At 60.4% G+C, this 27312-nt stretch overlaps 3 protein-coding genes across 3 annotated transcripts in view; 1 reads left to right on the forward strand and 2 right to left on the reverse strand.

The window, feature by feature from the left end:
* Positions 1-4499, forward strand: part of Cdt1 (chromatin licensing and DNA replication factor 1) — a gene marked incomplete in the record, with an annotated part of 4854 nt that extends 355 nt beyond the window's left edge. Inside the window, 10 exon segments of the mRNA XM_013508010.1 lie at positions 1-26; positions 477-605; positions 689-840; positions 1150-1347; positions 1431-1576; positions 1711-1811; positions 2073-2261; positions 2598-2738; positions 2821-3022; positions 3555-4499. Of these exon segments, the coding sequence (XP_013363464.1) occupies positions 1-26; positions 477-605; positions 689-840; positions 1150-1347; positions 1431-1576; positions 1711-1811; positions 2073-2261; positions 2598-2738; positions 2821-3022; positions 3555-3718 (1448 nt within the window).
* Positions 4500-4553: 54 nt separating this feature from the next.
* Aprt (adenine phosphoribosyltransferase) lies at positions 4554-7522 on the reverse strand. The gene is made up of 5 exons (XM_005411021.2): positions 7390-7522; positions 7167-7273; positions 5991-6124; positions 5680-5758; positions 4554-5584 (listed from the first exon to the last, which is right to left on the reverse strand). The coding sequence occupies exons 1-5, from the start codon at positions 7467-7469 to the stop codon at positions 5442-5444; spliced, it is 543 nt and encodes a 180-aa protein (XP_005411078.1). The 5' UTR covers positions 7470-7522; the 3' UTR covers positions 4554-5441.
* Positions 7523-7718: 196 nt separating this feature from the next.
* Galns (galactosamine (N-acetyl)-6-sulfatase) overlaps positions 7719-27312 on the reverse strand; it is a gene marked incomplete in the record, with an annotated part of 20035 nt that continues 441 nt past the window's right edge. The window contains 14 exon segments of the mRNA XM_013507980.1: positions 7719-8195; positions 8649-8766; positions 11385-11506; positions 14541-14643; positions 15444-15580; positions 16213-16316; positions 16708-16847; positions 17027-17154; positions 17251-17317; positions 18339-18482; positions 20932-21034; positions 21628-21702; positions 22221-22344; positions 27223-27312. Coding sequence (XP_013363434.1) covers positions 8109-8195; positions 8649-8766; positions 11385-11506; positions 14541-14643; positions 15444-15580; positions 16213-16316; positions 16708-16847; positions 17027-17154; positions 17251-17317; positions 18339-18482; positions 20932-21034; positions 21628-21702; positions 22221-22344; positions 27223-27312 — 1542 coding nt within the window.

Raw genomic sequence — 27312 nt, forward strand, 5'->3', positions numbered from 1 at the left:
GCCGGAGACTGCGGCTGCGGGACGCGGTGAGCAGGGACCTGGGCTCGGGGTGCGGTGGAGGCCAGGGGATCGCACGGGGCCGGGGCACGGGGCACATGGGGGGGACGCGGAGCGCGCGGGGCGGCCCCTGCAGGTGGCACAGAGGGTCCCACCCCGCAGCGGTGCGTGCGGGCGAGGACTTTGGGCTGTGGCACCTGAGAGGGAGTTGGAAGGTCTGAACCGGGACCTGTCTGCTTACTGGCAAAAGCCAGGTGCCCTAAAGGGTAGGTGCGGGGTCAGCCCTGGAAGGGCCCATCAGAGGGATGAGCGGGCTGGACAAGCGAGGTGGCTTCAGCAAAGAACTTGGTCACAGGAGCCTCAGGAGCCTGACTGCCTGCCCCCGTGGCAGTCAGGTTGCCCAGAGCCGTGCTCCGATTCTGCAGGCCAGGTGCCTCCAGGGCTTAATCATGTCTCACCTGTGGCTTCCTTCCTGCCAGGACTCCCTTCCCGGTTCCCCAGCCGCCCCCAGCTCCCCTACCTGTCATTCACTGGCCAAGAAGGTCAAGAAAACCTCTGCCTCTGCCCCAGCCGGTCACCTGTCTCTCCTTGCAGCCCCCCAGAACAAGGTGAGGAGGCCAGACCAGGCCAGGTGGGGAAGGAAGCAAGACAGCAGGGAGGCCGACTGGCCTCTCACGCGCTGTGTCCGCAGGTCCCCTCGAAAGACGCTGTGCCCGAGCTCCAGGCATGCCTCCAGCGGGCGCGGGAGCTGAGTGCACGTGTCCGGGCGCTGAAGGACAGGGCTCAGGAGGGTGCTGAGGAGCCCAGCCCACCGGAGGCCGAGGGCCCTGAGAAGCGGCCACGGTGAGTCCTGAGTGGGTGGCCAGGGACCCGGCAGAGGCCCGGCTGGTGGGGAAGCCTGGCTGGGCCCGAGCAGGAGAGGGCTCGGGGCTGCTGTACATTTGCCCACATGTATTCTCGGACTGGAGAGGACTCACCTTGTGGCGGATGCTCCTCTGCGCCCCGTTCCTGGGGCAGCTTCCCACAGACCTGGCCACGCCTGGGTTTGGTGAAGGGTGTGTGGTTCTGAGCCCCTGAGCCATAGGCCCTGCTGCTGGGAGCTGGGGATGGTGTGGGCTCGGGCTTGCTCTGAGTCTGGCTTTCTCTGGACAGCAGCGAGAAGGTGCCTGCCTACCAGCGCTTCCATGCCTTGGCCCTGCCTGGCCTGCCAGGCCTTGTGCTGCCCTACAAGTACCAGGTGCTAGCTGAGATGTTCCGCAGCATGGACACCATCGTGGGTATGCTCCACAACCGCTCCGAGACCGTGACCTTTGCCAAGGTCAAGCGGGGGGTCCAGGACATGATGCGCAGGTGAGTGTCCTGTGGGGAGCTTTGGGCAGCTCTCCTGTCTGCAGCTGGCCCTGTCTGGTTCCTTCTGACCGGGTTTCCTCTAGGCGCTTTGAGGAGTACAACGTGGGCCAGATCAAGACGGTGTACCCCATGTCCTACTGCTTCCGCCAGGAGCGCAACGTCCCCACCTTCAAGGACAGTGTCAAGAAGTCTGATTACCAACTCACCATAGAGCCGCTGCTGGATGTGGGTGAGTGCTGGCCCAGGCCTCAGCTCCACTGTGCTCCCTCTCCTTGGCCTCAGTTTCCTCACCTGCAACCCCACGCGTTTTGAGGGGTGGCAGGTGGGTCTGGAGCAGGGCTCAGCCTGGACTCTTACCCACAGAGGCTGGTGGCACCACCCCTCAGCTCACAGCCTCGAGGTTGCTGCAGCGGCGCCAGGTCTTCAGCCAGAACCTGGTGGACCGGGTCAAGGAACACCACAAGGTGAGTGGCCAGCTGTGTTCTGGCGCCAGAGGACGTTGGCTCCACCAGTGCTGGTCCTTGTGCAGCCAGCTGTAGCCCTGTCCTGCCTGGCTGCGTGGGCTGCTGTCTGTCTCTGCTTGCTGCCACCTCCCTGTACGGTGGGCTGGTGAGCTCAAGGCTAACAGGGTCCAGTGTATTTCATCAGCACCACCTGTGTGCCAGGCAGTGTGTGTCCTTGCCTGGCAGAGTAAACCAAGTGGTCACCTACTCCTTCTCCCATAGGCCTTCCTGGCCTCCCTGAACCCCCCCATGGCTGTGCCTGAGGACCAGCTGACACGCTGGCACCCACGCTTCAATGTGGACGAAGTGCCTGACATTGAGCCAGCCGAGCTTCCCCAGCCGCCCACCGCGGAGAAGCTCACCACTGCCCAGGAGGTGCTGGCCCGTGCCCGAAACCTGATGTCGCCCAGGGTGAGGCTGCTGGGCCCCCACTCAGCCCCTTTCTCCTGGGGGGAGCAGGGCAGCCCAACCAGACCTGTACCTCCTTGGGGACCTGATGCCATGTCTGGCTTGTCCTGGGCTGGTGACCCAGAAAGGAACGGGACAGGTCCTTTTTCACTGGTTGTCCCTAGCCCCATACTCTGCTTCCCTGGGGGCTTTCCAAGTGCCTTGTGTATTGTGTTAGGATCTCAGGCCAGAGCGCTGCTGAGTGCTGGGCCTGGAGGGCTGGGTGGGGGTCAGGGCAGAGCCAGGCGCTGTCATACACTGCTCTACAACCTCTCTTCTACAACCTCTGCCCACCTGCAGATGGAAAAGGCCTTGAGTCACGCAGCTCTGTGTGCAGCAGAGCCCCGCAGCCCTGGGTCCCCCAGCCCAGCACTGCCTGCCAGCCCGCCCACCATCCCTCCCAGCGTGCTGAAGGGCGTGCCCCAGGCCCTGCTGGAGCGGGTGAGTCCACGGGGATGGGGATGAGGACAGGCAGGTGCTCATGGTGACCTGCTGCTGCTGACCTGCCCCCTACCTGCTGCAGATCCGTGCCAAAGAGGCCCAGAAACAGCTGGCACAAATGACACGGCGCCCGGAGCTTGAGCTGAGGCTGCAGCGACTGGAACGGTTGCCTGAGCTGGCACGTGTGCTGCGTGGTGTCTTTGTGGCCGAGCGTAAGCCCGCACTCACCATGGAGGTGGCCTGTGCCAGGATGGTGGGCAGCTGCCGAGCCACCCTGAGCCTGGGTACGTGTAGGTCAGGGTGGAGTTGAGGGTGGGCACAGCCCTGCCGCCAGGGCATCTGTATGGACTTGGTCTGTTCATCTGGTGCCCACAGGGCGCGTGCTGTGTGTGGGCACTGTGGCCTCCAGGCCCACTGAGCCCTGCCTAGCTCTGCAGCTTACCTGTGGCTTCCTCGTGCATGGCCTCATGAACCACTTTCTCTGTGGCCCTCTGAACGGAATCCTGACCTTAGCAGTGTTCCAGCCCGCCTGCCAGGCCTCTGATTACCGGGCTGCAGGGCACTGTTTGCCCGAGGCTTTGGGGCTGGGGATCCTGCTCCGAACGCTGGGGCCTCAGCCAGGCCCCCTGTCTCTGGCCCCTTTGCTGAGGGTACCGCCTGGGGATGCACAGTCCCTGTGAGAAGTAGTCACATAGTAGGCGTTCAGTGCTTTTTCAGAGTAGTCCAGTCCTAAGGATTCCCTGTGGCTGCCGCAGCCCTGCTGTGCAGTGGAGCTGGCTGGTGTCCGTGGGACTCACTTGCGCCCTCCCGCTACAGGGGAGATGGAGAAGCACCTGCTGCTCCTCGTTGAGCTGCTGCCTGACTGGCTCAGTTTGCACCGTATCCGCACCGACACCTACATCAAGCTGGACAAAGCCGCCGACCTGGCCTCCATCACTGCACGGCTGGCCCGCCAGGCCCGCACCGAGGAGGGGCAGTGAGCCCCGCTTTCACTCCTGTCACCAAAAGTCCCCGTCCCTGATGGCAACAGGCTTTGTGGCCTGAGCCTCCTGTCATGTGGGCTCCCAGGATCTCATGCAGTGTTGGTGTTGCCTCTGCCCTGTGGGGCTCTGTCTTTGCTGCCTGACGGCCGTGCAGTCCTTCGGCACTGCTGTGGGCAGGGAAGGGGCCCAGCGCCTGGTGGGCTGCACAGGAAGTGGTGTTGTGCAGAGCTGGCAGTGTGGTTGGCAGTGTCCTCCCATCTGCGTCTTGGTGCTGAAGCGTGTGAATGGTGACCTCGTGATGGGGGGCTGTTCTGATGTCCACCCACAGGCTTGCTGGGCATCTCCCCCATCACAGGCTACTTCAAGCCTGTTCTAGGTCCTGCCCAAGGCCAGAGCCAGGCTGAGTTCAGAGCATACCCAGAGCTGCCTGCCTTGTACTCAAGAGATGCCTTCCTGTAAGACATGCCATGCCAGCAGGTAGTGTGGGCCTCTGGGCACACCAGTGGATGAAAGATGAGGTTCCATGTGGCAGCATGAAGTCAGACTCTCTAGAATGAAGAGAACTTCAGTTTTCTAGGTTTTGTGCTAAAATAATCTGTAGAACTTAAGGTGGGACTGTTTGCTTTGCTTACTTCTAGTTTAGCCTTTTCAAATATCTAAGGCCTTGGAAGGAGAACCCATTTTGTAATCTTATTGGCTTTTTATAAAGTGAGTCATGTAAGATTTAAATAAAATTCACTCCCGAGACTACTGCTTTGGAGTGCTGTTAACTGCTGTGGTGGAGACTAGATCCTGTCTTTTCTCACTGAGACAAAATACCCAACAACCGAAGTTAAAAGAGGAAAGGTTTATTTGGCTCATGAAGTTTCAGCCCACAGTCAGGTGGCACATGGCAGACAGGCAACCGTTTATGGCAGCAGGAGCAACAAGGGAAGGAGAGGAGCCTTTCTGTCCCTTGTGTGGTATCCAGTCTACCAGGATTAGGGCAGTGCCAATCCAGTCAGTAGACTGGGCCAGCAGTTACACACCCTTAAGCTCAGCATTGTACCATGAATCAACCACATGCTCCAGATTCAGCCCTACTGACAAAGCTCCATCTAAAACTGCATGAGGCTTTGGGGTTACACCTGGACATAAACCATAACATCCTGCATGTGGGCTGTTGTGGCAGTGGTGGCAGTGCTCAGTTTAGGTGACAGGACTTCATGAGATGGAGAGGTGGCCCTGGACTACCCAGGTGACTTGGTGTCACCATGGATCATAGGGGATCCTCAGATTGGTGGAAGCATAGCATCTGCAGAAGGAATTGGTGTGCCAGACCACTAAGTATAAGTGCTTGTTAAGCCACAAAAGGAGACCAAGGAGGCCATGTGGCTGTGAGACCTGTCTGCTCCCCTACAGAGTGGGCTCCCACAGCCTGTCCTGGCCATCCAGGAAGGACAGGCACAAAGCAGGTGCTCAAGACTGCCCTGTCTACTTGTCCTGGCTGGGGCTGCCACCAGGGAGGCCAAGGCTGGATGGAGTCTGGGTCTACACTAATCGATGTGTGGGTAACAAAGCTGTTTACTGATTTTGTCTGGCTGTGGCAGTTGGGGACTGGGCACTGGCCACTCCCCTAAGGAGATGATCAGTAGGTAGAAATGACATAGGTACAGCGAGTTGCCCTTGCAGGTCACTGAAGGCACAAAGTGAATGGTTTCTTGCCCAGCTGAAGACAGTGTCACTCATACTGCAGAAGGGAGAAGAAGGGGACTGACCCCAGCTTCTCCCTGCCTTTCAGCGAGGTCAGCTCCACCAGGGTCACGCATTCCAACACCTCAGCTCCCAGCTGGCCCAGCAGCTCACAGGCTGTGCACATGGTTCCTAGGGGTGGGGACAAAGGGAGGTTGATGAGACAACCCCCTGCCCCAGCACTGAGACCCCTCTCCAGGCCCTCAGCTGCCCCAGGAGGCTCTCACCACCAGTGGCCAGCAAGTCGTCCACCACGACTACCTTCTGGCCAGGCTCCAGGGCATCTTTCTGGATCTCTAGCTCAGCCTGCAGACAGGAAATGGACACCCCCAGCGCCTGAGTACCGGCATGTGGTCCCTCCTGGGGCCAATCCCACCCTGACACTTCCTGGCTGCATGAGTGTGGCCTAGTGTGGAAACCTCTGAGCTCCCAAGTCTGCTGCAACCATAGCTGCTCCACTTGAGGCTCCCAGAGGCTCCCAGGGGAACTGAAGGACCCTGGCCCTGTCCTTCTCTGGTGGTCCTCCCCGCCCACTCACCTTCCCGTACTCCAGCGCATAGGAGGCGGACACGGTGGGGCCTGGCAGCTTCCCACGCTTCCGGATGAGCACGCAGCCCCGCCCCAGTTCCTGGGCCAGCGAGGGGCCAAACAGGAAGCCCCTGGAGTCCAGGCCTGTGGGGTTGGGGAGGGGGGCGTGGGGTGTTGGGCAGTGGCCGGTGGCACGGCAGTTTAGGGGGCCCCACAGGCCACGCTGGAGGAGCAGACAGCCACCAGTGGCAAGGGGCATCCAGTGTTGTCTATCTCAGGACCCAGTGGAGCCTGTGGGCTGACACTGTAAGTGGCTCTGGGGACACTGCCCGACTCTGGCAGCTCAGGCCCACAGTACATAGCAGCGCACCGACACCCCTGCCACTCTCCACTGCAGGGTCCCGTCACCCCCCGCTCTGGGAGCTTCCATGACAGAGAAGGCCGAGGCCAGCCTGGCTATCTCCGGAGGGGACCGGGCTGTGGTGGGCTCCCTCACTGCACCCCACACACCCCATTTCATGGGAGGTCCTGGCAGGAAGTGAGGAGGGTAAGGCCCCGGCACTGCTGTGGTTTCCCTGGGACAGTGAGCCCAGGGTGGCTGGGGGGAGACCGGTGAGGCCCACCTGCTCTCCCTAGCCCTCTCCTGGGCAACCCCTCCCGTGGGAGGCAGGAGGCCTCTCACTGTGGGCACAGCCCTCAAGGCTGGGCCTCTCTGCAGGCCCAAGGCTGGGTCCAGGGCCTAGTGCACAGCTCAATACACTTGGCCAAGGGGAACAAGAAGAGAGGGAGAGTGGCCCAGGGAAAGACCCTGGGGGAGGGACCGGCCAGCTCTGGGCAGTGCAGCCAGGAACCTAGAAGCCTGCAGGTGATCTCAGGCCGGCAGGCCTTCTGGAGAGGGGACAGGTCTAGGCCTACAACCTGCCTAGGCTACCCAATTCTCCCGGGGAGCCAAAGCCCTCTCCCAAGCACCCCGAGCCCCACAGAAGCTGGCCTTCTGGGTACCAGGCCGACACCGGCCACACGGGGAGGCAGGAAGAGCCGACCTGTACACCCAAGGTGGGGCGGGGCCAGCCCCAGCAGGAAGAGGGAGACCAGGGGCCAGAGGCTGGAGATCAGAGGTCGGAGGCACGTGGCGACGGCGGCACAGAGGGATGGGGTGGGGCCGGAGGGGAGGAAGGGCACTGGCCTGCGATGTAGTCGATCTTGCCGCCGTGCGCAGTCTTCAGGTGGCCGGCCAGCAGGCGGATGCAGGTGCGGAAGGACTCAGGGTCCTTCAGGAGGGGCGAGATGTCCCTGTGCAAGGACAGGCTGGTGACGCGGACTGTCCGGCGGTACAGTCCGCCGAACCCCGCGCTGAGCGTGGAGCCAACGCTTGAGCGGCGCCGCGCTGGCCCAGGCCGCGTCCACACCTGAAGATTACGCCGGGGATGGGGAAGTCGGGGAAGCTGCGGATGCGCCGGGACACCAGCTGCAGCTCCGGCTCCGCCATGGCAGCGTGTGGCTAGGCCGAGCGAGTGGGGCGGGGCGAGAGCGGGCTAGAGGGGCGGGGCTGCGGGCGAGGCGGGGCGGGGCGAGCGGGCCGGGAAGACCCGTCCTCCACCCCCTCCTTCCGCAACAGCAGCTGCGAGCGGGAGCCGAGCAGCCCGAGGGGCCACGCGGGGCGGGGCAGCGATTCCTGTAGCCAGGGCCCGGATAGCCCAGAGCACCACACCCTGCTTAAAAACCACAACTACACAGCTGAGGTGCTGCCGGCTCCTTTATTTCTTCTCTGTCGTTCCCCAACTTGTGCCACAGTCCTGCACTGGCGCGTCCATCCTGCTGGGTGCGGGAACACTTGCTCCACGCCCTGCGGGAGCAGGCGAGCCGCGTGTGCCGGGCTCTGCGATATCGCCCCCCCCCCCCACGGCCCTCATGGCCGGGCAGGCAGCGCCCGTCCAGAACATCGTGGGCTCAGCACGGAACTGGCAACTGTGGCCTTCAGCCCCGGGACTGGGCCAGGTGTGGCTGGCAGGCTCTGCTGCTGGTCGTGGGTTCCGCCTGGCAATAGCAGAACTGAGAGCGGCTGGGATGCTGCCTCTCCTCGGGCACTGGCAGGAGCTCCTGGGCCTGGCCTGGGTCCAAGCAGATGCTAATGGGGCCAGTAGCACTTCTCTAGGACCGACTCTGGAGGCGGCAGGCACTTGCCCAGCTTTTCACAGCCTGGGGGTGCCCAGTTCTAGGAAACGAAGTTCAAGCCTAGCTCAGCCTCTGGTCTTGGCTGCAGCTGGGCTGCGGGTTCTGGATGCTCGTCCCTGCCCAGGCTGGAGCCCCTCCCCATCCACCTTCATTGCCACCTCGGCAGGGAGACGCCCCCTCCCCAATGCCAGGGAAATGAGGATGGCCAGGCTGAGGGCTGGAGGGCCTACTGGGCAGCTGCCCTGAGTCCTTAAGGTTTGGGCTCATCCCACAGCTGTAGAGGGCTGAGGGAACCTCCTTCCACCCTGTCAATGTCCATACAAGAGAGGAGGGAAACAGCTCTGCCTTGTGCCCCAGGCACTCATGCCCAAAACAGGTGTGCCCTTCCGAGGCACTTGGCTCCAGCATGCTGCAGCCCGCTGGCTGTGTCCAATGCCACGGAGCTCTGTGATACACGGAGTACTGGCCCAAGGCCCACATGCATGCCACTCACCATGACTGCCTGGTTGCACACGTTGAGCTGTGGCTGTCCGGGAACCAAGGTGTCCTGGTGCTGCTGGACAACCAGGGTGATCCTGCTGAGGGTGCCCTGGTACTCAGTGCTGGCAAAGCTGGAGACAAAGGGGCCCAGGTCACCAAGGGTGCAGCTTCCCTGGCTCTGTTGGGGCTGGTGGACATTCTAGGAAGGAGACAGCCCAGGAGGCCCTGCTGGAAAGCTCACAGTGCTGAGCTGGTCATGGGTGGGCCAGGGCAGAGGGTGGGGTGAGGGCCAGGAGGCCGAGCCCTGGGTGGGAGGCTGTGAGCATGGCTGTCCTTTGCTCTGTCCCTGCCAGGGTGACCTGCTTGTGATGAGGACCCTGGAGGTGTGGGCTCCAAGGGGCGCTGTGAGGTTGACAAGAAGATGCCAAAATACCACAAATCTTTTTGCCACTTTAAATCATGCCTGCCATCACCAACACGCAGGTGAGAAGGGGTGTGATGTGGTTTCTCTGCCACTTACATGGGAGGAGTGTGATAGGCGAACTGTCAAGAGCCCAGTGTGGGGCTGATGGTGCTGAGGGCTCAGAAAGCATTTCCCCCACTTGTCCACCTGAGTGGATCTGAGAGGCCCCCACTTGTCCACCCCTGAGTGCCACAGCATCAGTGCTACTGGCAAGACACTTCCAGCTAAGTGGAGGAAATGGACCCAGTGCTGGGCCCCGGCTGTGGGCCAGGCATCGAGAGCCTCTCAGCACCTAACCCTCATCTCCTCGGGTCCTGGGGTGGCCTGTCCTGTGGGCTGTGCTATCCTGTCCCCCTCCTGCTCCTGGCAGCACTCCTGCCATGGCCACCTCCCTCCACCTCTGAAGGCACCAACAATGGCTCGAGCCCAGCTGCCACCTGGGAAGGGGCCCCGGGTGCCCTTGGGCCTGGTTATGCACCAACACCTGTGGGATGGGCCAGGAGCAGCTTTTAGCACCAGGGCCATAGGGACTGTGGGGCCCCAGACTCCTGCGTGATCCTACCCCAGCCATGGAGCCTGGCCAGCCCATGGTCCACCGCCTGTCTCTCCCTGCATGCTGCCTGGTGTTTTTAATTGGGACGGGTGTGGGTGCTGAGGTGCATGTGTGCTGAAGTGCATGTGTCTTTGCAGGTCTCCACGGCCAGGTGCACTTGGTGGACCTTTGGCCGGCCGGCTCAGAGGCCTCCCTGTATTCCCAAGGCTCTGCAGGTGGTGGCCGTCACCTTCGCACTGCAGCAACCACGTGTCAGGCCCACCATGGTCCTTCAGGGGAGCTGTACAGTAGCCTCAGCTGTGAGGGGGCCCCGTGTCCCTCAGCTGGTGCAGTGACAGGCAAGGAGCGGGTGTGGACTGTGCTGCGCTGAGGCTGGAACGCAGGCCATCACTGTGCTGAGTGCTGACTGCGTGGCCCCTAGCTGCAAATGGCCTGCTGGGGTGCCAGGCACTGATGTGGCCTGGGCTGGTCTGGTGTGCTGTAGCCGGGGCCCGTACCCACTCACCATGGAGGCTGCTCTGGGGCACCCTGGCTCTCAAGAACATTGCACCTCCCCTGGCCGCAGCAGCTCTGAGCTGCATGCCTCCCGTGAGTGACGGTCCGTGAGGGTCTGCAGGCACTGTGCACAGTGCCCAGCTTCCATCTGTGCGTGCCCTGGGGGCTCGCGGTGGAGGATGCCTATCCCCTCCCAGTCCTGGAGCCCAAGTCTCAAAGTGAGGTGCAGTGGGGTGCTCCCTCTGTAGCCCCTCAGGCTCCCAGCCTCACTCAGCCACATGGCTGTCTCCTTTGGTGCGTCCTCTTTCCTCTGGACCTGGGGCACCCACTCCAGAAGACCTCACTTGTGCTTTACCTTAATTACATTTGTAAAGACCCTATTTCCAAAAGTCTCACTGTGCAGTGCTGGGTGGGCATGGACTTGGGGTATTCTGTCCACCAAACCCTCTCCGCACGTCCTTCCTGTGGTCATCATCCTGGACTTTGGAGCCAGTGAGGCTCTGTGGAAAGGCGAGTGGTGTGACCGAGAGGTCCTGGTGAGGTCAGGAGCCTCACCTTGCTTTGGGGTCTGCAGAACTGGGTTCAGTGGCTGCCTGTGGCCTGTGGCTCTGTCCCCAAATCCTGTTGGCCCTGCTTGAATCCCAGCCTGTCCCAAGCAGAAGGCTGGCTGTCCACAGAGAGCGCCTCAGTGTCCCTAGGGCCAGTGGAGCGGGGATGATGGAGAACCACCGAGATTCAGCTTAGTGAGAGACAGCCTTGGTGTCAGGATCTCTGGGTCGTACTTGCCCAAGGAGCTGCTGGTGGGGCCAGGGTGTTGGGAGTGCCAGTCACCCTGCTCATTGGTGGCTGTGACCCGAAAGCCTTGAAGTGAGGTTGGGATGGGGGTTCAGGAGCCCCGAGTCCCCAATTACTTACAGGGATCTGGGTGCCTGGACCCACCTGGAGGTGCTTTGTTCCCATACCTGGGATCCAAGGGCGCCTCCTGCCAGCGCCAGGGTCAGTTACAGGGCACACACCCCTGCCTGGCCTCCACCCCTGCTCTGACCACCCTCATGGTAGCTCAAAGCAGGTGACAGTCGCTGGAGGTTTGATTACATCCTGGAAGGGCAGAGCCACCAACCCCAGGTAGGGACTGTTCTCCAGGGGAGGGCGGAGGGCCAGGTTCGCTGGCACACAGGCACAGGTCCCTGCTGCCACCAGACGAGAACCCTGGCACAGCACAGCTGCGGCAGACTCACCTGAGCGGGAACTTCTCCCCAGGGTCGCGCCCCAGGTGAAAGAGCAGCGGCAGCTTCGTGTGTTCCTCCTGGGTATGGGTGGTGACTCCTGAGACATTCTGCCCAGGGCAGAAATCGATGCCCTAAGACAAGCAGTAGGAGAGGTGGGTGCCTCATATGCCCTGCCAGCTCCCTGCATGGGGCCATCACAACCACTTGATGGTGCGCAAGAAAGATGGAGAGGTGGGGCAGGGTGGCCTTGCCATCCTGGGGGCAGGGGCCCCTGCCCAGAAGTGCTCAGCGGGCTGGCCTCTTGTGCCCTGTTTTCTGGGCCCCTCTGTGGCAGAGGTGTCTATAAAACATTTTAGCCAACCTCACATCTCCATTGCTACCAGTATCACGGAGTGGGGCACCTCTGACCACCGTGAGCCCGTGGAGGACAGGACAGATCATCACCAGGCAGGGAGGAGGGGGAGGGCTGGGAGATCAAGGCGCAGCTCTGAGCGACATGTGCAGTGGAAGGGTGAGGATGCCAAAGGAACCAAACTCCATGTATTTGGGAACAGGGAGTAGGTAGAAGAGGTAGGCAACAAGCTAAGATCCTCTTCAGGCTCAGGCCTGTAGCCGTAGCCCCACTCAGCACCTACCCGGGCAGCCCTGATCACTGTGACCTCCGACTCCTGCATGGCAGGCCATGTATGCCACCCTGTCCACCGGGCTTTGTCTCTCTGGCTGCCTGGGACTACCCGATTTGGGACCAGGGAAGCCCCTGCCACCCTCACCTCCAACTGCCCCAAGGGGAGCTATGAAGCAGAGCCGGGCCTGACTCTGGAGGCCCAGAGCCCTGGAGCAGAGCTGGTGCCCACAGGCCTGCTGAGGGTGTGCAGTATGAGGCTGCTCACCCCGAGGCTGTGCCAGCAGCTGGCTAGGGAGCAGTTAATATTCTGCTTCCAATAAAGCCAGGGTCAGACACCCGTGAAACTCCTGTTTACACTGAGCTGCAGAGCTTGCGTCGAGGACAGGCACCAAGGGGGCTCCAGAGTGGTGATCGGCCACACCAGATGGCACCAGTGTCCTCCCAAGCACCCTGCATGGCCCGCACGATGGGAGCCACCACCTGCAGCACGAACCACCAGGCAGTTAGAGCAGTGTCCAAGTCTAGATGAAGACACAGACTGTGATTTGGATGCAAACCAAATAGCTATGTTATTAAGAACCTGCCAACTGGTGCAGGATACCTCTTAGAACTGCGCTGTCTGAGGGGGGCTAGCCTGGCTGCCCACAACACCCGCCTCCGGAGGCAGCTTGCTGGGAGGTACCTGGTCCCAGAGCAGGGGCATAGGTGGTGGCTGGGGGCCAGGTACCCCAGAGCACCTGCAGAGGCAGGACAGTGGGGATGGATGCAGGCAAGGAGTTTATAGATTGTATGGCCAGGGCCAACATCCTCTGTGTGTCACCCATGGTCATGCAGCATTGCCTAGGTCTTCACGGGGGCCACATGGCATGGGACTGCCACTCACCACTGGGCAGTTACTGTGGGACAGAAGAGTGGATTCCTGCAGCTAGGCACCATGACAGGTGTGTGGTGAGCCAGGACCCCAGGCACACAGGCAGGACAGTACCCACTGCCCACAGCAGGCCACAGCATGGACAGGGAATGGTGACCCCAACGTGCAGGGTCTCAAACAGAAAGGGCAAGGAGGGCTGGCAGCATCTGGAGGCTGCGACCCTGAGCAGGACACCAGGCATTCTGACCCCACTGTGGTCCCCCAGGCGGGTGCCAACTGGGTTCCCACCCCACAGCCATTCTGTAAGAGGAGGGACCAACCTGGCTGAGAGGCTGGCCCCCGTCCCTCACTGGGCTCCTCTCCTCACCTCTCACCAGTCCTGGCCCCCAGCACCAGCCCAGGAGGGAAGGGACAAGGGACACATCAGTGGGGGGTGGTGAGGGCTGGATCCTTGGGGTGAGTTCTCCTGACACCTCTGCCCTCGGACCTCCGCAGATGTGGCAGAGAGTATTCCGGCTATCCCTGGCCTTAGGAGGCCAAAGGGACAGAGAGCCACAGTGTGCCCAGTCACAGCCAGGGGCCAGCGCAGGACCCATGTGGCCCTGACCTGCTTCGAACCATTAGTTCCCCAGAAGGCTCCAGGGGCAGCAAGGGGGCTGCAGATGAGAGGCAGAGGGTGTCCCCAGGGCTGGCTCACTGCCTGCTTTCGCCCCTGAAGTACTCCTTCAGCCCTCTCAGGCACTCCCCAGGAGTACCCCTTGGCCGCTGGAGGCAGTGCCCACAGGGCTAAGGGCGGGGGCAGTACACTGGGCATGCCCCGAGGCACTTGGTCCTGCACTTGGTGCCCTCCAGCCCCTAGCTCCAAGTCCATCTCACACCCGCTGCTGCCTCCCAGCCCAGCCCCACTTCTAGGCCTGGCCCCGCCCACCCCAGCCCCCCCAACAGCCTGCTCTCACCCAATTCCTGGGCCAGTTTGCAATTTGTAAAAGGATGATTTTTTTTTTTCATTGCCATTTTAATAGAAAAAGAATATAAACTTCTATATTACAAAATATATTTCACATTGAGTTTGCAACGAAAATCTCAAAAACATTAATTTTATAAAAGGATGGTCAGTTCGCAATTTGCCTAGCAGTTGGTTCTGAGTGTTCTGGTACTTAGATTTCTCATTAACTTAAACTGATTTTCCGCTCAATGAGGGCAAATTAGCAGGGTTTTCATGTTATCTAAAGGCCTTGAACCAAGAGTCTGGGCAGGGCAGCACCGTAGAGAAGCCCTGTGGTGTCCAGGTAGTAGAGGGGGCAGAGGCACTTCCTCTCACAGCCTGGCTGACACCGTGAGAACGTGATAACCACTACACTATGGAAACCACCACTGGCACCGTGATGGCGACCTAGGGCCACCGGGACCTGGCCCCAGCCAGGCCAGCCCTGTGTCTGCACTTTGTTATCCCCATGAGGGGGCAGAGGCCCTTGCAGCAGCCCCTGCTCCCCAGAGCAGCTCCAGGGATCCCAGAAACACACTTAGGGCAGCAGAAGCATCCCAGCCCTGACCCTGGACATCGATCTACCCTGGGCCCAGCACAGATGTGTCCCTGCTCAGCACAGCGGGCCAGGGTAATCACAGACGCTGGCCAGCCCCGCCCAGAACCCGCACCCGAGCCCTGTACCTGTCTGAACTCCTCCCAGGAATTGGTCCAGGTCCAAAAGTGGGCTTTGTGCTGGCCGAGGGTGACAGCCATCAAGGTGTTGCCACGGTAATAGAATATGGGCCTGTGGGAAGGGAGAGGAGGGTCATGCCTAGCCCAAGTGTGGGGCTCAGTGGGTTTGTGGCCGGCGAGCCAGGCCTCATGTGACATTTACAAAGATGACAAGGCGAGAGGGGCTGTCCAGAGACATGGAAAGTGGCAGGGGTGGCTCAGAACAGAGCTTGCCCGCCTGCGCCAGGCCCTGGGTTCCACCATAGGTCTCCCCCCAGCAAAGGAGGAAAGGGACAGCCCACAAGGCTGCAGGGTGTGGCCCACTGCACACCCTCTGTTGCTTGGACCCTGGTGAGGCAGGGCTGGGTGCTGGGAGGCCAGGGGCCCAGCACCTTCTCTCCTCAGCAGTAACCAAACTCTTGGGCCACGTTTCAAGTCAGAAATAAGCAATTCTGGAAACAAGGCAAACTCTCCTGCGTGCCCCCCTAAACCAGAGGCCCCCCAGAGAGCTCTCCATGCTGCTTCCACCTTCTGTTACGGTCCATAGCTTTCTCAGTCTATGCTCCTCACAGCTGCCCAGAGCTTGGTCTGTGTGAGCGAGACACTGGGGACATGGAGTGAGGGTGACGTGCAAAGGGAGCATCAGGCAGGGCCGCGCACAGGGTGGTCTGTCCTTCCTTCCCACCCAGACTGAGGCTGCAAGAGCAGTGAGGACTACGGGGTGGGCGAGGCGAGTGTATGTGTGAGCGTATGTGTGAGTACAAGATGCGGAGAGGGACAGGGAGCCTGTGATCTCCCTCCGCTCTGCACGGGCACCAGCCGTGACCACCAGCGGGGAGGGCCAAGGCAGAGGCGCATGTCAGTGGCACCCACCTATCTGTCAGCTGGCCCTGCAGCATGGTGGGGAGCAGGTCAAGGCCATCGATCACCCTGTCGCTGGGTGGCTTCAGGCCTGCGAGGACCAGGCTGGTGGTGAAAAGGTCCATGATGCTGCCCAGCTGGTGGCTCACCTGTAACAGATATGGCCAACCCACCGGAGACCTCAGCCCCAACCAGACTGCCCATCTGGTCCACAGACTTGGGCAGCCCATGCCACAGGGTCAGAGTCAGGCGGAACCTTAGAACCTGTGGGGGGCCAGTGGGCCTGGGAGCACAGCTGGCCAGAGGATGGGCCATCAGGAAATGATTCTGCCCTGGAAGTGCCGTAAGAGGCCATGGGGTGCCGCCCCCAAGTGTGTGGGGACCTCAGGCTCCCCATACACAACTACAGGGGTAAAGAGTTGCCCCCAGCATGGAGCAGTGCCCCCAGAAGACCAGAAAAGGCCAGGAAGGAAGGGCAGCGGGCAGGCACATGGTGCTAGGCTCAGGAGCTGTGCTTGCGGGTGACGGACAGGTCAAGCCTGTGCAGGAGTGGATGCTGAAGCTGGGCCAGGCCAGGGATGCAGCAGGACATACCCTATGCCTGCCACTGTCCCCTGCACACCTGTCTGTACAGATCACAGCCTTTGGCTCCGAATGCCACACATCCAGCTGGCCTGTGCTGCTCTGGATTCTGGTGGCACCAGTGTACCACGCCTCCTGACCCTCAGGACTGCTGCACCCACAGCCACTGGCACTGGCCACCATGGCAGTGCTAACTCACCTGACCAGCAGGGATGTGCTTGGGCCACCATGCAATCGCAGGCTCCCTCATCCCACCTTCAAACGTGGTCTGCTTCCCGCACAGGAAGGGGCCATTGCTGCCACCTGGGGAGCCACCACCCATCAGGCCCCAGCCTATCCTGCTTTCCATCCTCCCTTCCCAGGCCATGCCAGAGTCAGAGGCCTGTTGTGGGACAAAGGGCCAGGCAAGGTCGAGGTCTTGGGCAACTGTCTGGGCTCCTGTATGGGAGGGTCTGACTGCAAGTTTCCAGGGGGAATAGGGATCTCTGGCCCCTATGGAGATGCGGGCCTCATTGCTCGCTGGTGACTCAGGCCCTCTCCCTATGATAAGGTCCCAGCCAGCAGGTCCTGGGGGCCCCATGCCCTTGGGGGTCCCTGACTGTGACCATGGGGGGTGTAAAACCCAAGTCCCCACCTGGCACCTACACCGTGGGGGGCTCACTATATGGTTGCTTCTTGGACCCCAGGCACCTGCCTTGGCTGGGAGCAGAGATGAGGGCGGCGCCGTTGTCAGAGGTGAAGAAGACGAAGGTGCTCTCAGCAATGCTCAGGGTCCGAAGCAGGCTCAGCATCTTCCCCACACTGTCATCGATCTCCCGAACCGCATCCCCATACCTGTGCGTGGTGACAGCCCATCAGCAGGACAGCTGGGGGCATCACAGAGCACTGGAGGATAGGCCGGCCCTCACTCGGAGGAACCCATGGGGGCTGGGCTGACAGCGGCTGTGCAGCCCCCTCCACCACCCAGCTCTAGGAAGCCCGAGGCCCACGCTACTTGCTCTCTAGGTGCTCACCGCCCACGCTGGCTGCTGCCCAGGAAAGGCCGGGAGGCGTACACGGGGGCATGCGTGGCGTCCACAGCCCAGTACAGGAAGAACGGGCGCTGTGCAGCCTGCTGCCGCCTGATGAAGTCCAAGGCTTCCTGGGGGGTACTGGCGTCACCATCTGCCCCACGTCCCGCCTGGCCAGCCACTCACCTGTCTGTGCCACACTGCCCTCAGCCTGCCTAGTCCCTCACCTCTAAGTAGATCTGGGTGAGGTTGGATTCCCCCGTCTTCACGTTGATTGGAAATTCTTCATAAAATCTGAAAACACAATCCAGATGGAAAACAGAACTCAGCTACAAAGCCCCCTTTTGATATCCCGGCCTTGTCCAGGAGGTAAAAACATTCCACTTGAAGCTTGCCTGCTCCCAAAGTGGGTCCTGTCAGAACAAGGCCTGAGAGCTCTGCGTGTGGGGACAGAGCTCTTGGTTACTCAGGCCAGGTGGGTAGTGAAGGGCTTCCCAGAGGGTGAAGATGTCCAGCACTGACTGGGGTGGTGATCACGTGACTCCCGGACACACTGAAGCCCCTGGACTGCACCCTGGGGTGGGGAGCTGCGTGCTAGCAAATTAGACCTCAGAAAAGCTTCTCTTTTTGTGTAGTGCTGGAGAACTCGGTCTTGGCCGCATGATGCTGGGCAAGTGTTCTACCACTGAGCTACCTCCCCAGCCCCTTTTTTATTTTGAGACAGAGTCTTGCTAAATGCCCAGAATGCCCTTGAACTTGGGATCTCCCTGCCTCAGCCTCCTGGGAAACTGAGAGTATAGGTTAACTTGAAGGCAGAATTTTAAAGAAGGCAATGGTTGGCAGAGGTTTTTAGTCCACTAATGAAGTTTATGCACACACACACACACACACACACAGAAAAAATAAAGAAACGTTAAACCAGCAACTCATCAAAGACACAGGCCATGGCACAGGCTCAGTGCTGTGGGTGCCTGCACCAGGCCACCCGCCGGCCTCTCTGGGGTGACTTCCTTCCACCCCATCCCAGATCGGACTGCTCCCAGCACCTCTTCTGCACATGGAAGCAACGGCCCGCAGGCCTCCTGGGGCAGCACAGGGTCCCCAGCCCCGAAAGCTAAGGGGAAGCTGTAAAGCCCCTCTGACTCAGATGTCCCAAAGTGATCTCTGACTCCAGAGAGGTCGATATGGTGCCAGGCTAAGCCCAGGGCTCTGGCCAGCACTCTTGGGGCCCAGGATGCCAGCACTGAGCAGGAGGCTCAGGTCTTGCCCTCTTGCTGCCTGCTGGGGGACAGCAGGGTGGGGCAGAATGCAGTACCTGCCAACCATGTCCCAGTCCCTGTACACAGGGAGGTTGGGCTTGGCCTTATTGTCGTAAGGTCCAAAGTGACAGTTGGGGGATCCAAACCACTCATCAAATCCATGCTTCAGCGGGTGGAACTGGGGCCTGTGACCCAGGTGCCTAGAAACAGGAACCAAGCACTTCAGGGACTGCACCCAGGGACACTTCAGCCTCACAAGTAACAAATAAGCACCCCCAGCTCCAGGTGTGTGCAAAGCCAGGCTGCACGATGAGGAAAGCCAGACCTCAGAAGAAAGTTCTGAGACCCACTGCCCTCCTCCGGCTAAGGCATAGCCAGCGTGTCGGGGCACAGTAAGACTGGGGTATCCTGCAGTGCTGAGTGGGCAAGACGTTGGAGAATGGTGCATGGGGAGAGATCTCTCAACACTGCCAGAACTCACACCACCCAGCACACCCAGGGCTGGCTGCCGCCAGGGATGCTGGGGGCTGTGTCCATGTGCCCTGAATCTCCTGAGGCATCACTTCCAGGAAGGCAGCAATGGTGGGCAGTGGGGCATCGGCAGCTCGGACTGTGGGCTGTGCTCAGGTCCTCAGCCTGGCTGTGAGATGCAGCCAGGCGATCACAAAATGGCAGCATGCCCACGCTGGCGACAGCGCAGGCGCCACGCAGAGGCTTGCGTGTTTGCGGTGCAAGGGGCCACTGGGTTCTACCTACTGCAGGTACTGACTGGCACAGCTGTGGGCACCCCTGCTTTTAGGGGTACTACTCTCATGGCTCCCCTCCACCAGCCGGCAGAGAGCGGGCACCTGGGCCTCAGTGAGCTTGAGTAGGGCCTGTCTCACCCTGGGGGTGCCCAGGCTCTTTGGTCTTCAGAGCAGGACGGCTTCCAGCAGTGGTCTGATCCCAGCCCTCAGTCCGCATGTTCCAGTTCTGCACACGTCCCGCAAATGTCATCAAAAGCTACTACTTGGAAAACAGTGATACCGGGGATGGGGTCTTTTTCTGAGCTGCACTGGGACAAACTCTGGTGGAGGCGGTGGGAGGTCTCACCCTGACATGCCTGGGACCCTGCGCTGGGTCACCGGGACCCCTCACCCATGTTCACAGTCACTCAGTGGCTGGGTCACAGGAGTGGCAGGGAAGGCTGGGCTGGGGCTGGAAGAACAGGCCCAACCCCAAACCATCTGGGCTTCAGGTAAGCTGTCTGTCTGGATTTGGTCTCCCCTCTCTGGGGGAGTCTGGCTGAGGTGTGGCTGGCTCCATGGTGCAGGCCACCTGGGGCTCTGGAGCTGGATCTCCATCTTTTCTTCCTACCAGGCCTGGGGTCGATGCCAAGTCTTCTGCATCTCAGGTGCCCTCAGGCTCTGCCATGATGTCTGGTCCTCCCTGAGGGCAGGCAGCTGTCCAGCCACATGTGGCCTCCTGTGTGTCTGTGTCCAGCAGCACAGGCCGTTGCACAGGACTCAGTGAGTTGGGGTCCTGCTCAGGGGAGGGGCAGGCCAACATACCTGTCCCCAGACAGGAGTGTCAACGGGGCTCACAATGTAGGGCTTTGGGAAGGCCATGCCACCCCAGGACCTGGTCAAGCCGATGACATTGGATCCTGGGTGCTGATGTCTGGGCACCGTGATGAGGAAGGACATTAAAGCAGGGCCACAGGGCCTATGAGATGGGGACCCCCTTCACTTGGAGCAGCTGGCTCCATCCTCGTGCTGGCCTGTAGTCCACAGCATCCTTGTCCCAAGCCTACAAGTGCTGGTGTTCCAGGCCTGCTCGGCTCCTGCTCCTCCTGGTCACAGCTCTCCACCACCTGAGTCAGCACTGTGAACTGGAAGCTGTGGGCCAGGGCACTGCGGCTGGGTGCCAGGGACAAAGCTCTGGGCCATGTGGGCAGTGCTCTGGGGCCTGCAGAGTCCAGAAGGGCCAGCCTCATGTGGCTCCCTGGCCCCCAGCAAGAGGAATCCCTCAGCCCGACGTGTCTGGCACCTCTGCTCTGCCCACCTCCTGGTCACAGCTCAGCCCCCAGCAGCCCTCTCTTGTCCCCTACAAGTCTCCAGCTGCCTGGATATTCCTACATCGTCCTTCAGGTCTCAGCAGCTTCCTCACAACTGTCAATGTCCTTGGAGAAGTTGTCCCCAAGGGGAGTGACTAGCGGCCACAGGGAGCAGGGTGCTCGCACAGGGCTGAACTGGGCAAGATCCCTGGGCACAGTGGGAAGGGCGTCTGTGGTCCTGGCCATGGGTTTTTACACCTGAGATCCCAGGGAGGAAGAGAAACCTGGTGCCTGCAGTAGAAAGCACAGCCGCACAACCGCCTGTTGTGCCATAAGACTTGGGGCTGACATCCTTCTTAGCAGAGTAGCTTCCCCAGACTGCACCCCCTGCGGCTGGCCGGTGTCCCCCTGCAAGGCGCTGTGTACAATGATGTGGGAGCCCTGGAGCAGACAGTGGAGTGTAGGGCTGAGCAGGGCTGAGCTGCGTCACACTGAGGTTGCTCTGCTCACAGCCACGTAGTGGCCCTGCAGAGCTGTGCCTGGCCGTGGCCACCAGAGTGGGCCCGGGGCCTCAGGGTTCATGTGCAGCTGGCAGTCCCTGCTTGCCCACTCACCATTTGCCCACGATCTTGGTGGCGTAGCCAGCTTCTTTCAGGAGCTCAGGTAGGAGACGCTCGGAGTCAGGAATGCCACCCACTATCTCCTGCGGGGTGTACGCTGGAAGGGTGGGGCTGTGTGTGAGCACCAGGCAGAGCAGGCTGGGACATGGCAGGCCCTCTCAGGGTTCCCGCACCCCTCCAAGTCAGCACATTTTCAAGGGAGATGGGTGAACTGTGCCTCGGCCCCTCTCCAAGCATTTTGCCTGTCTCAGCCTCCTGCCCCAGCCTAGCAGTGGTCCACTGCCATAATGTGCAGGCTGTGTGCAACCTCCCTGCCTCTCCCTCCTCAGGGCCTGCAATCCCATTTCATCTGGGAGATGTCCCTGGAGAACCCATCTGGGTTCTGAGCACTGTTTAAGAACATTCCCTGCTGGGGCCTCCTGCCTCCTGGCTTTCTTAGGTCTCTGCCACCCCAGGAGGGTGTGGAGTCCCTGAGGAAGGGACACCCCACTCTCCAGCCAGGCTGGGCAGTGCCTGGGAGCAGGTGGGGCAGTGGGGGGGGCGCTAGGTGAGCTGGGCTGGGTCCTCAGATGCTCTTAGGACAGAAGCCAGGTATACAACCAAGGCCAGGGTGGCTGCAGCTGGTTTTCCCCTCCCTGCACCCCATCCCAGCCACACCTGGGCCCCAGGACTCAGACGGGCAGCACCTACCGTTCCTGGCATGTGCATTGGTGGTGTAGAAGCCATTGCGGATGGGCAGCCGTCCAGTGAGCAGGGCCGCCCTGGCTACAGGAGGTGACAAACAGAGACACCGTGAAGATGCGTCTGGTAGAAGCTTGGCTGGCTCTGCAGCACCTCGCACACAGCTCCTGTGCTGCCAAGGTCACACGCGTGCCGGCGACACAGTGCTCTCTGGGCTTTACATTTCCTTCGGCCTCTGGTCCCCAGGCTGTGGGCACAACTTCCTGCTGACTGGTGGCGGTGCACTTTGTACGTACAGCTCAGCCCTATCCCAGAACCGTGCCTAGCTCTGTAGGTTACAGGACAGCCACTGTACTGCAGGCAACATGCGGGTCAGTGTGGTCCTCTTACCGCTGTGGTTTCTCCTCTCTGGCAGGAGTGACTCTATGGGGAGGAGGGACAGCCACTCCTCTAGGACACAGAGGACAGAGCATCCTCGAGGGCCAGAGGTTGACCTGCAGGGTCTCAGACGGGCTCCAAGGCCCCCATGGCCTCACCCTGCAGAGCCAGGGCTGGACTGGACGTGGGGTGGGGTCCCTGGGTGGGCAGTGACATGGACTTACATGGTGAGCACAGAGGGTTGGCAGAGTAGAAGTTTGGGAACAGCATCCCCTCTGCAGCCATGCGGTCTAGATTCGGGGTCTCTCTGGAGGGCTCTCCATACACCCCCAGGTCGCCCCACCCCATCTGCAGGGAAGAGCACAGATGTGAACTCCTTTGCACGCAGCATTCTGTCCTGGGGGACGGAGTATGGCCCCACACTCCCTAAAGAGCCACAAGCTCACACCCAGCCCGGCCCTGCTGGCCTCTACTCCATTGCTCCGTCCAGTTTGGCTGCCCTGGGGGAGGGGCTGCCCTTTCTCACAGGGCACAACCTCTGTGCCTCTGGGGAACTGACAGCAACAGTACACAGAGCTTTATGCAAATTCACGGCTCCAAAGCAGGCAGTGAGCTCCCTGCAACAGTGGACCCAGCCCCCCATGCCACATTCAGGGGCACAGAGCCTGCTAGCCAGTCATGGAGTGTCCAGTGGTGTGACCCCAATAGCCCCTGGCTGGGACCAGCCAAAGGCATCAGGTGTGACAGACAAAGTTCATGCCCACCGGGTCACATGTGGCTTTATTTGGAAATAGGGCCTTTGCAGATGTAATGTACTGTGGTGAGGTCACACTGGGACAGGGCAGCAATGTCCCCTAAGGAAACTCTAGACAGAGGTGCTGGGAGGGTCTTGTAGGGCAGCTCTGCTGCACCCTGGCCCCCAGCATCTTGGCAGTGCTTCAGGCCAACCAGCTTGTCATAATTTGCAACACCTCGGAAATTTAACATATGCTGTAGAATACTATTCAGTCATGAAGAAAAATGGCACAGACTGTCCAGGAAAGACAAAGCCATTGAGACAGGAAGGAGGCTATGCCTGTCAGTGGCCAGCAGACAGGTAGGGCTTCTAGGTGTGGTATCCATACAGATCTGCGACTGTGCCAACCCTGCAGGACTGTGCACTGTTACCGGGGAACCTAGGTCTCAGTGGGGTCTCAGCGGGGTACCCCAGAAATGTGGGTGCCCTGGTCTTCTGCCCCAGGGCCCTCAGCTGGTGCCAGTGCCCAACTCCCCTGGGCCTTGAGGGTCTGCCTTTCCAGGCTCGTTAGTTCTAGTAAGTCAGTGATCGAGACAACTCAGGCATGGGGAGGTCAGGGCCCCCAAGACTGGGTTGGAAAGCTGGGCCCAGCGTTGTCCCAGGAGAGCTGGCCACAATGGGATGGGACCCGAGGATGACTCTGCCTCTCTCCCCTTCTCTGCTCTTGGCCAGCCACACTTGACACTCGGGCCTCAGGGCTGACTTGGGCTGGACTTTGCCCGGCAAGGCCCCTTTGGCTGTAAGATCTGTGGAAGAGGAGTCTGTCTGGCCCTTTCCAGAATGTTCTGAAGCCAATGAAATGGCCTTTCCATTTGATGACAACGGGCACCACTGGCCTGGCCTGGAGAGAGCTGCTGAGCAGGAAGGAGCAGGGCAAGGAGGCAGCTGGGCAAGGTGGCCATGCTAGATGATGGAAGGGGCAGCGCCTCAGTGACTGAGTGCCAGGGCACAGCCTGGCATGTCTGCGCGTCCAGGGATAGAGCCAGTGTGCCTGGCTGGGCTGGGGCATCCTCGGGACACATCTGGTGACCCCAGTAGGGACCCCCCCAGTGGGACAGGCAGCTCTCCCACACTCAGTCTCCCTGACCTGCACAGATTTCTCCTCATGGGCACAGCTGGGGGCTATGCTCCGGCTGGGAGAAGCAGAGGCAGGGGCGAGGCCCACAGGGCTTTGGTCTATACCTCTGTCATTCAGGAAGGTACCAGTAGCGAGATCCACACCATACAGCCACCCTGGTTGCAAGGGAGGCTGAGAAGAAGGAGGCTGGAGCCAGGCACATCCTAGCACCTCTAGGAGGGATAGACACTGGCTGCAATCACAGCACCCGAGGTGCCCAGGTGAGCCTACACATCCTGCTGCCCCTCTCCCTGTCATGCTGTCAGGACTTCTGTGTTAGGAGCCCTGGCCACCCCAAGGAGGCCCATGGGGGCGGAGCTGTGTCTGGCTCTGCTCCCGAAGGATCTGCTAACTTGTTCCCAGGCCACCAGGAGCAGACTGGACACAGGTGGAGATGTTTTACAACACTCGCCACTGAGGAAGCAGGGAGTGTGGAAACCCTTGTTCCAAGGAGCCGCCGGTCACCGTAGGTACGCGAGGCTGTGGTTCAGCAGCAAAAGGACAGGCAGCAAAGCCAGCTGCAGGGGTGCACACGGGAGGCCAAGAGGCCAGGCCACTTCCACAGCTCCCACGGAGCTCGCCTCCTGGGGCACTGAGTGACAACACACGTGCATGGTGTCAAGCAGAAAGGTGGTAAAAATCTAGGGGCGGGGTTTCTAGCAGAGGTGGTTGCACGGGAGCCTCTGCTAGGTAGGGAGCAAGGTCATGTCCTTGTAAATCACAGTGTCTGCATACACAGTCCAGGCCCAGAGCCATTCCCACCCACAAGCCCAGACCTGAACGCCAGCCAGTGCAGCCTGCTCTGTGGCACCTTTCTGAGGATAGCAGTCCTGGCTGCTTGTGGACCCCTTCCTGCTCAACACCTATTCCTCTATTACTTGCTGGCTTTCTCAGTCATAAAATTGGGGATGTTACAATCTCTGTGCAGGACCTGAGGCTAAAGGTGACCACTGACCATGCCTGGCCCAGCCCCTCCGAGTGTGAAGCATCCTTCCCTTCTGCCAAAAGGTCAAAGAGCCAGGTGAGGTGGTGACTGCCTGTAATTCCAGTTACTACAGGAAGATCATGAGTTCAAGACCAGCCTGGCAACTCAGTAAGACCGGATCAAAAATAAAGGTGTAGGGATGTGGCTCAATGGTAGAGGGATGGCCTAGCGTTCACAAGGCCCTGGCTTTAATCTCTAGCACTGCAAAGAGAAAACAGTGCCAAAGACCCCCAGATGACTGTCCACACTCGAAGGGAGAGAAGGGTGCTGTGGCCATGAGTGACGACGCCTCCTAGACCGAGGCCCTGCCTTTTGGTTAGGGTCAGGCACCCGCTAAGACGCATGTGAAACTGAAGTGTCCTCCATCTAAGGAACAGATGCCGAGTACCCTACTCTCAGGTCACCCCAGGTTTGAGTGGAGGTGGGCTCCTGGGTTTCCTAAACTCACCCACAAGCCCCACACACATGCGCTGGCTCTGAGGACACTCAATGATCAGACTTCGCCAGCCCAGCCCCAGCTGATGGCAGCACTGTAATTTTGCCCCCCTGCCTATCTGGGGGCAGGGTCCCTCAGAGGTCACTGTGGCCAGCAGGTGACTAAGCCTTGCATGGTGCAGTGCACTAGCTTTGGGGAACCCCCTTTCCTACAACAGTATCCTCTAAGAAGGACGTAGGCAGCATGGCACCGCTGTCTGGCTAGTGCTGCCTGGACCAGGGAAAGACTGGGCTGTGGGCAGCAGCTCATGGTGGGCAATGGTTCCTGCACAATCTGAGCTAGAGACGGCCCACTCTCCACCAGTGTGGGCCTGCATGGGCCAGAGCCATGGAGCTGCCCATTCGGGATCCAGACACGCGATCCTGGCAGAGGCAGCCAGCCTCCAGGGCAAGACACTGTGTGGCCAGGGAAGGTGGCCTGAGGCCTTCCACTTGCTGAGGCCACACCCTGTCACCTGGCATGTGGAGCACCTGCCTGTACCCCTGGCTAGGTAAATCAGATAAACTCAGGTGGCCTCCTCAGCTGAGGTAGCCCTTTTGGGATTGGGCCCCAGGGTCCCATCAGGCAGGTCAGCAATCTCTTCCTCCCTGCAGTATGCCTGGCTCCAGGGTCTGACCCAGGCCAGGCCAACGGACTCGGCAGGCTGAGACAGCTGCTGTCCCACTAGGTCAGCTGATTGTGAGACTGGGTGAGCCTGAGTCACCTGGCGCTGCCACAGGGTCATGACCAGGCATCACAGGGTCAGAGTAGGGACAGGAGAGCTACGAGACCTGGAAGACTGGGCTCCTCCTGCCTGCAGCCAGGGTGGTCTGTTCTGTCCTGTCAGGGGAGAGTCAGGGAATTCTCCCTGCTTGCCCCTTTTTTGGTGGCACTGGAGATGGAACCCAGGACCTCACATGTGCTAGGCAAGTGCTCCGCTGCTGGGCTCCATCTTCAGCCTTTTTGATTTTTTATTTTGAAATGGGGTCTCCCTAAATTCAGGCTGGCTTTGAATCTGTGATCCTTAAGTGCCAGTCTTTGGGAAGCTGGGATTACAGGGATGCACTGCTGCACCAGCAAGGAATCCCTGCCTTTGCTTAAATTCCTTTGAGTTTGATTTCATTTCTGGTCCTTTGAATAAAAAAGTTTTTTCTTTTGTTCTTTTTTCAGTATTGAGAATGGAACCCAGGGTCTTTGCATTGAGCTCCATCCCTGGCCTGTTTTTATTTTTGAAATTTAAAATTTTGGCCCAAGGTCTCACTATAAATTGTCCAGGCTGGGCTGGTTACAGATGTGCAGGCTGCGCTGAGCAAACAGTCCCAAGCATGGCTTCACTGACCCAGCTAGGAACTCTGCAGGGTTCTCTGGGTGTCAGTGGCCAAGAGCCCTACAGGAAAGGGCAGCAGCACAGCTCCTCCTGCCCATGCAGGGCCCCTAGGCAAGGGTGTGAGGGTTCCCAGCCACCCTCTCCTACAGGACACCATTCTTGGCGGGGGCCACACCCCACCACCCAAAACCTCCCGCTCCAAAGCGGCTGTCCAGCGGAAATACCCTGTGGGAACCCAAGCAATTTTACACTTTCTGGTAGCCACGGTAGAAATGTAGAAGGGAAGGCCTGCTTGCACACCTGCCCTCGGGTGTCAGTCCACCCGGCAGCCCCCGCCCCCGCCCCAGAGATGCAGGGGTGCAGGTGAGGAAGGACCGCTCAGGATTGAGGTGAGGGTCGGGGCTGGCTGGGGCTGGCTGGGGCTGGGGTCGGGGTCACGGTTAGGGTCAGGGCTGAGGTCATGGCTGGGGTCGGGGTCGGGGTGCAGTTTAGCGTTAGCCCCCGACCCGCCGCCACCCGCACTCACGTCGTCCATGAGCAGCAGCAGGATGTTGGGGGGTTGCGGGGCGCCCAGGGCCGCGAGCCCCGCGGCGCTCAGCAGCAGCAGCAGCCGCCA

This window comes from Chinchilla lanigera, unplaced genomic scaffold (assembly GCF_000276665.1).
Source record: "Chinchilla lanigera isolate Chin_1 unplaced genomic scaffold, ChiLan1.0 scaffold00140, whole genome shotgun sequence".
In the NCBI taxonomy this organism is placed as follows: domain Eukaryota; kingdom Metazoa; phylum Chordata; class Mammalia; order Rodentia; family Chinchillidae; genus Chinchilla; species Chinchilla lanigera.

What these genes read in the sequence shown, in the direction of transcription:
- Aprt (XM_005411021.2), bottom strand. Translation starts at nt 7,469, where the DNA reads ATGGCGGAGCCGGAGCTGCAGCTGGTGTCCCGGCGCATCCGCAGCTTC. An exon ending in ATCCCCGGCGTAATCTTCAG is followed by an intron (nt 7,274 to 7,389) that starts GTGTGGACGCGG and finishes GTCCTTGCACAG; the next exon opens with GGACATCTCGCCCCTCCTGA. An exon ending in CGACTTGCTGGCCACTGGTG is followed by an intron (nt 5,585 to 5,679) that starts GTGAGAGCCTCC and finishes CCCCACCCCTAG; the next exon opens with GAACCATGTGCACAGCCTGT.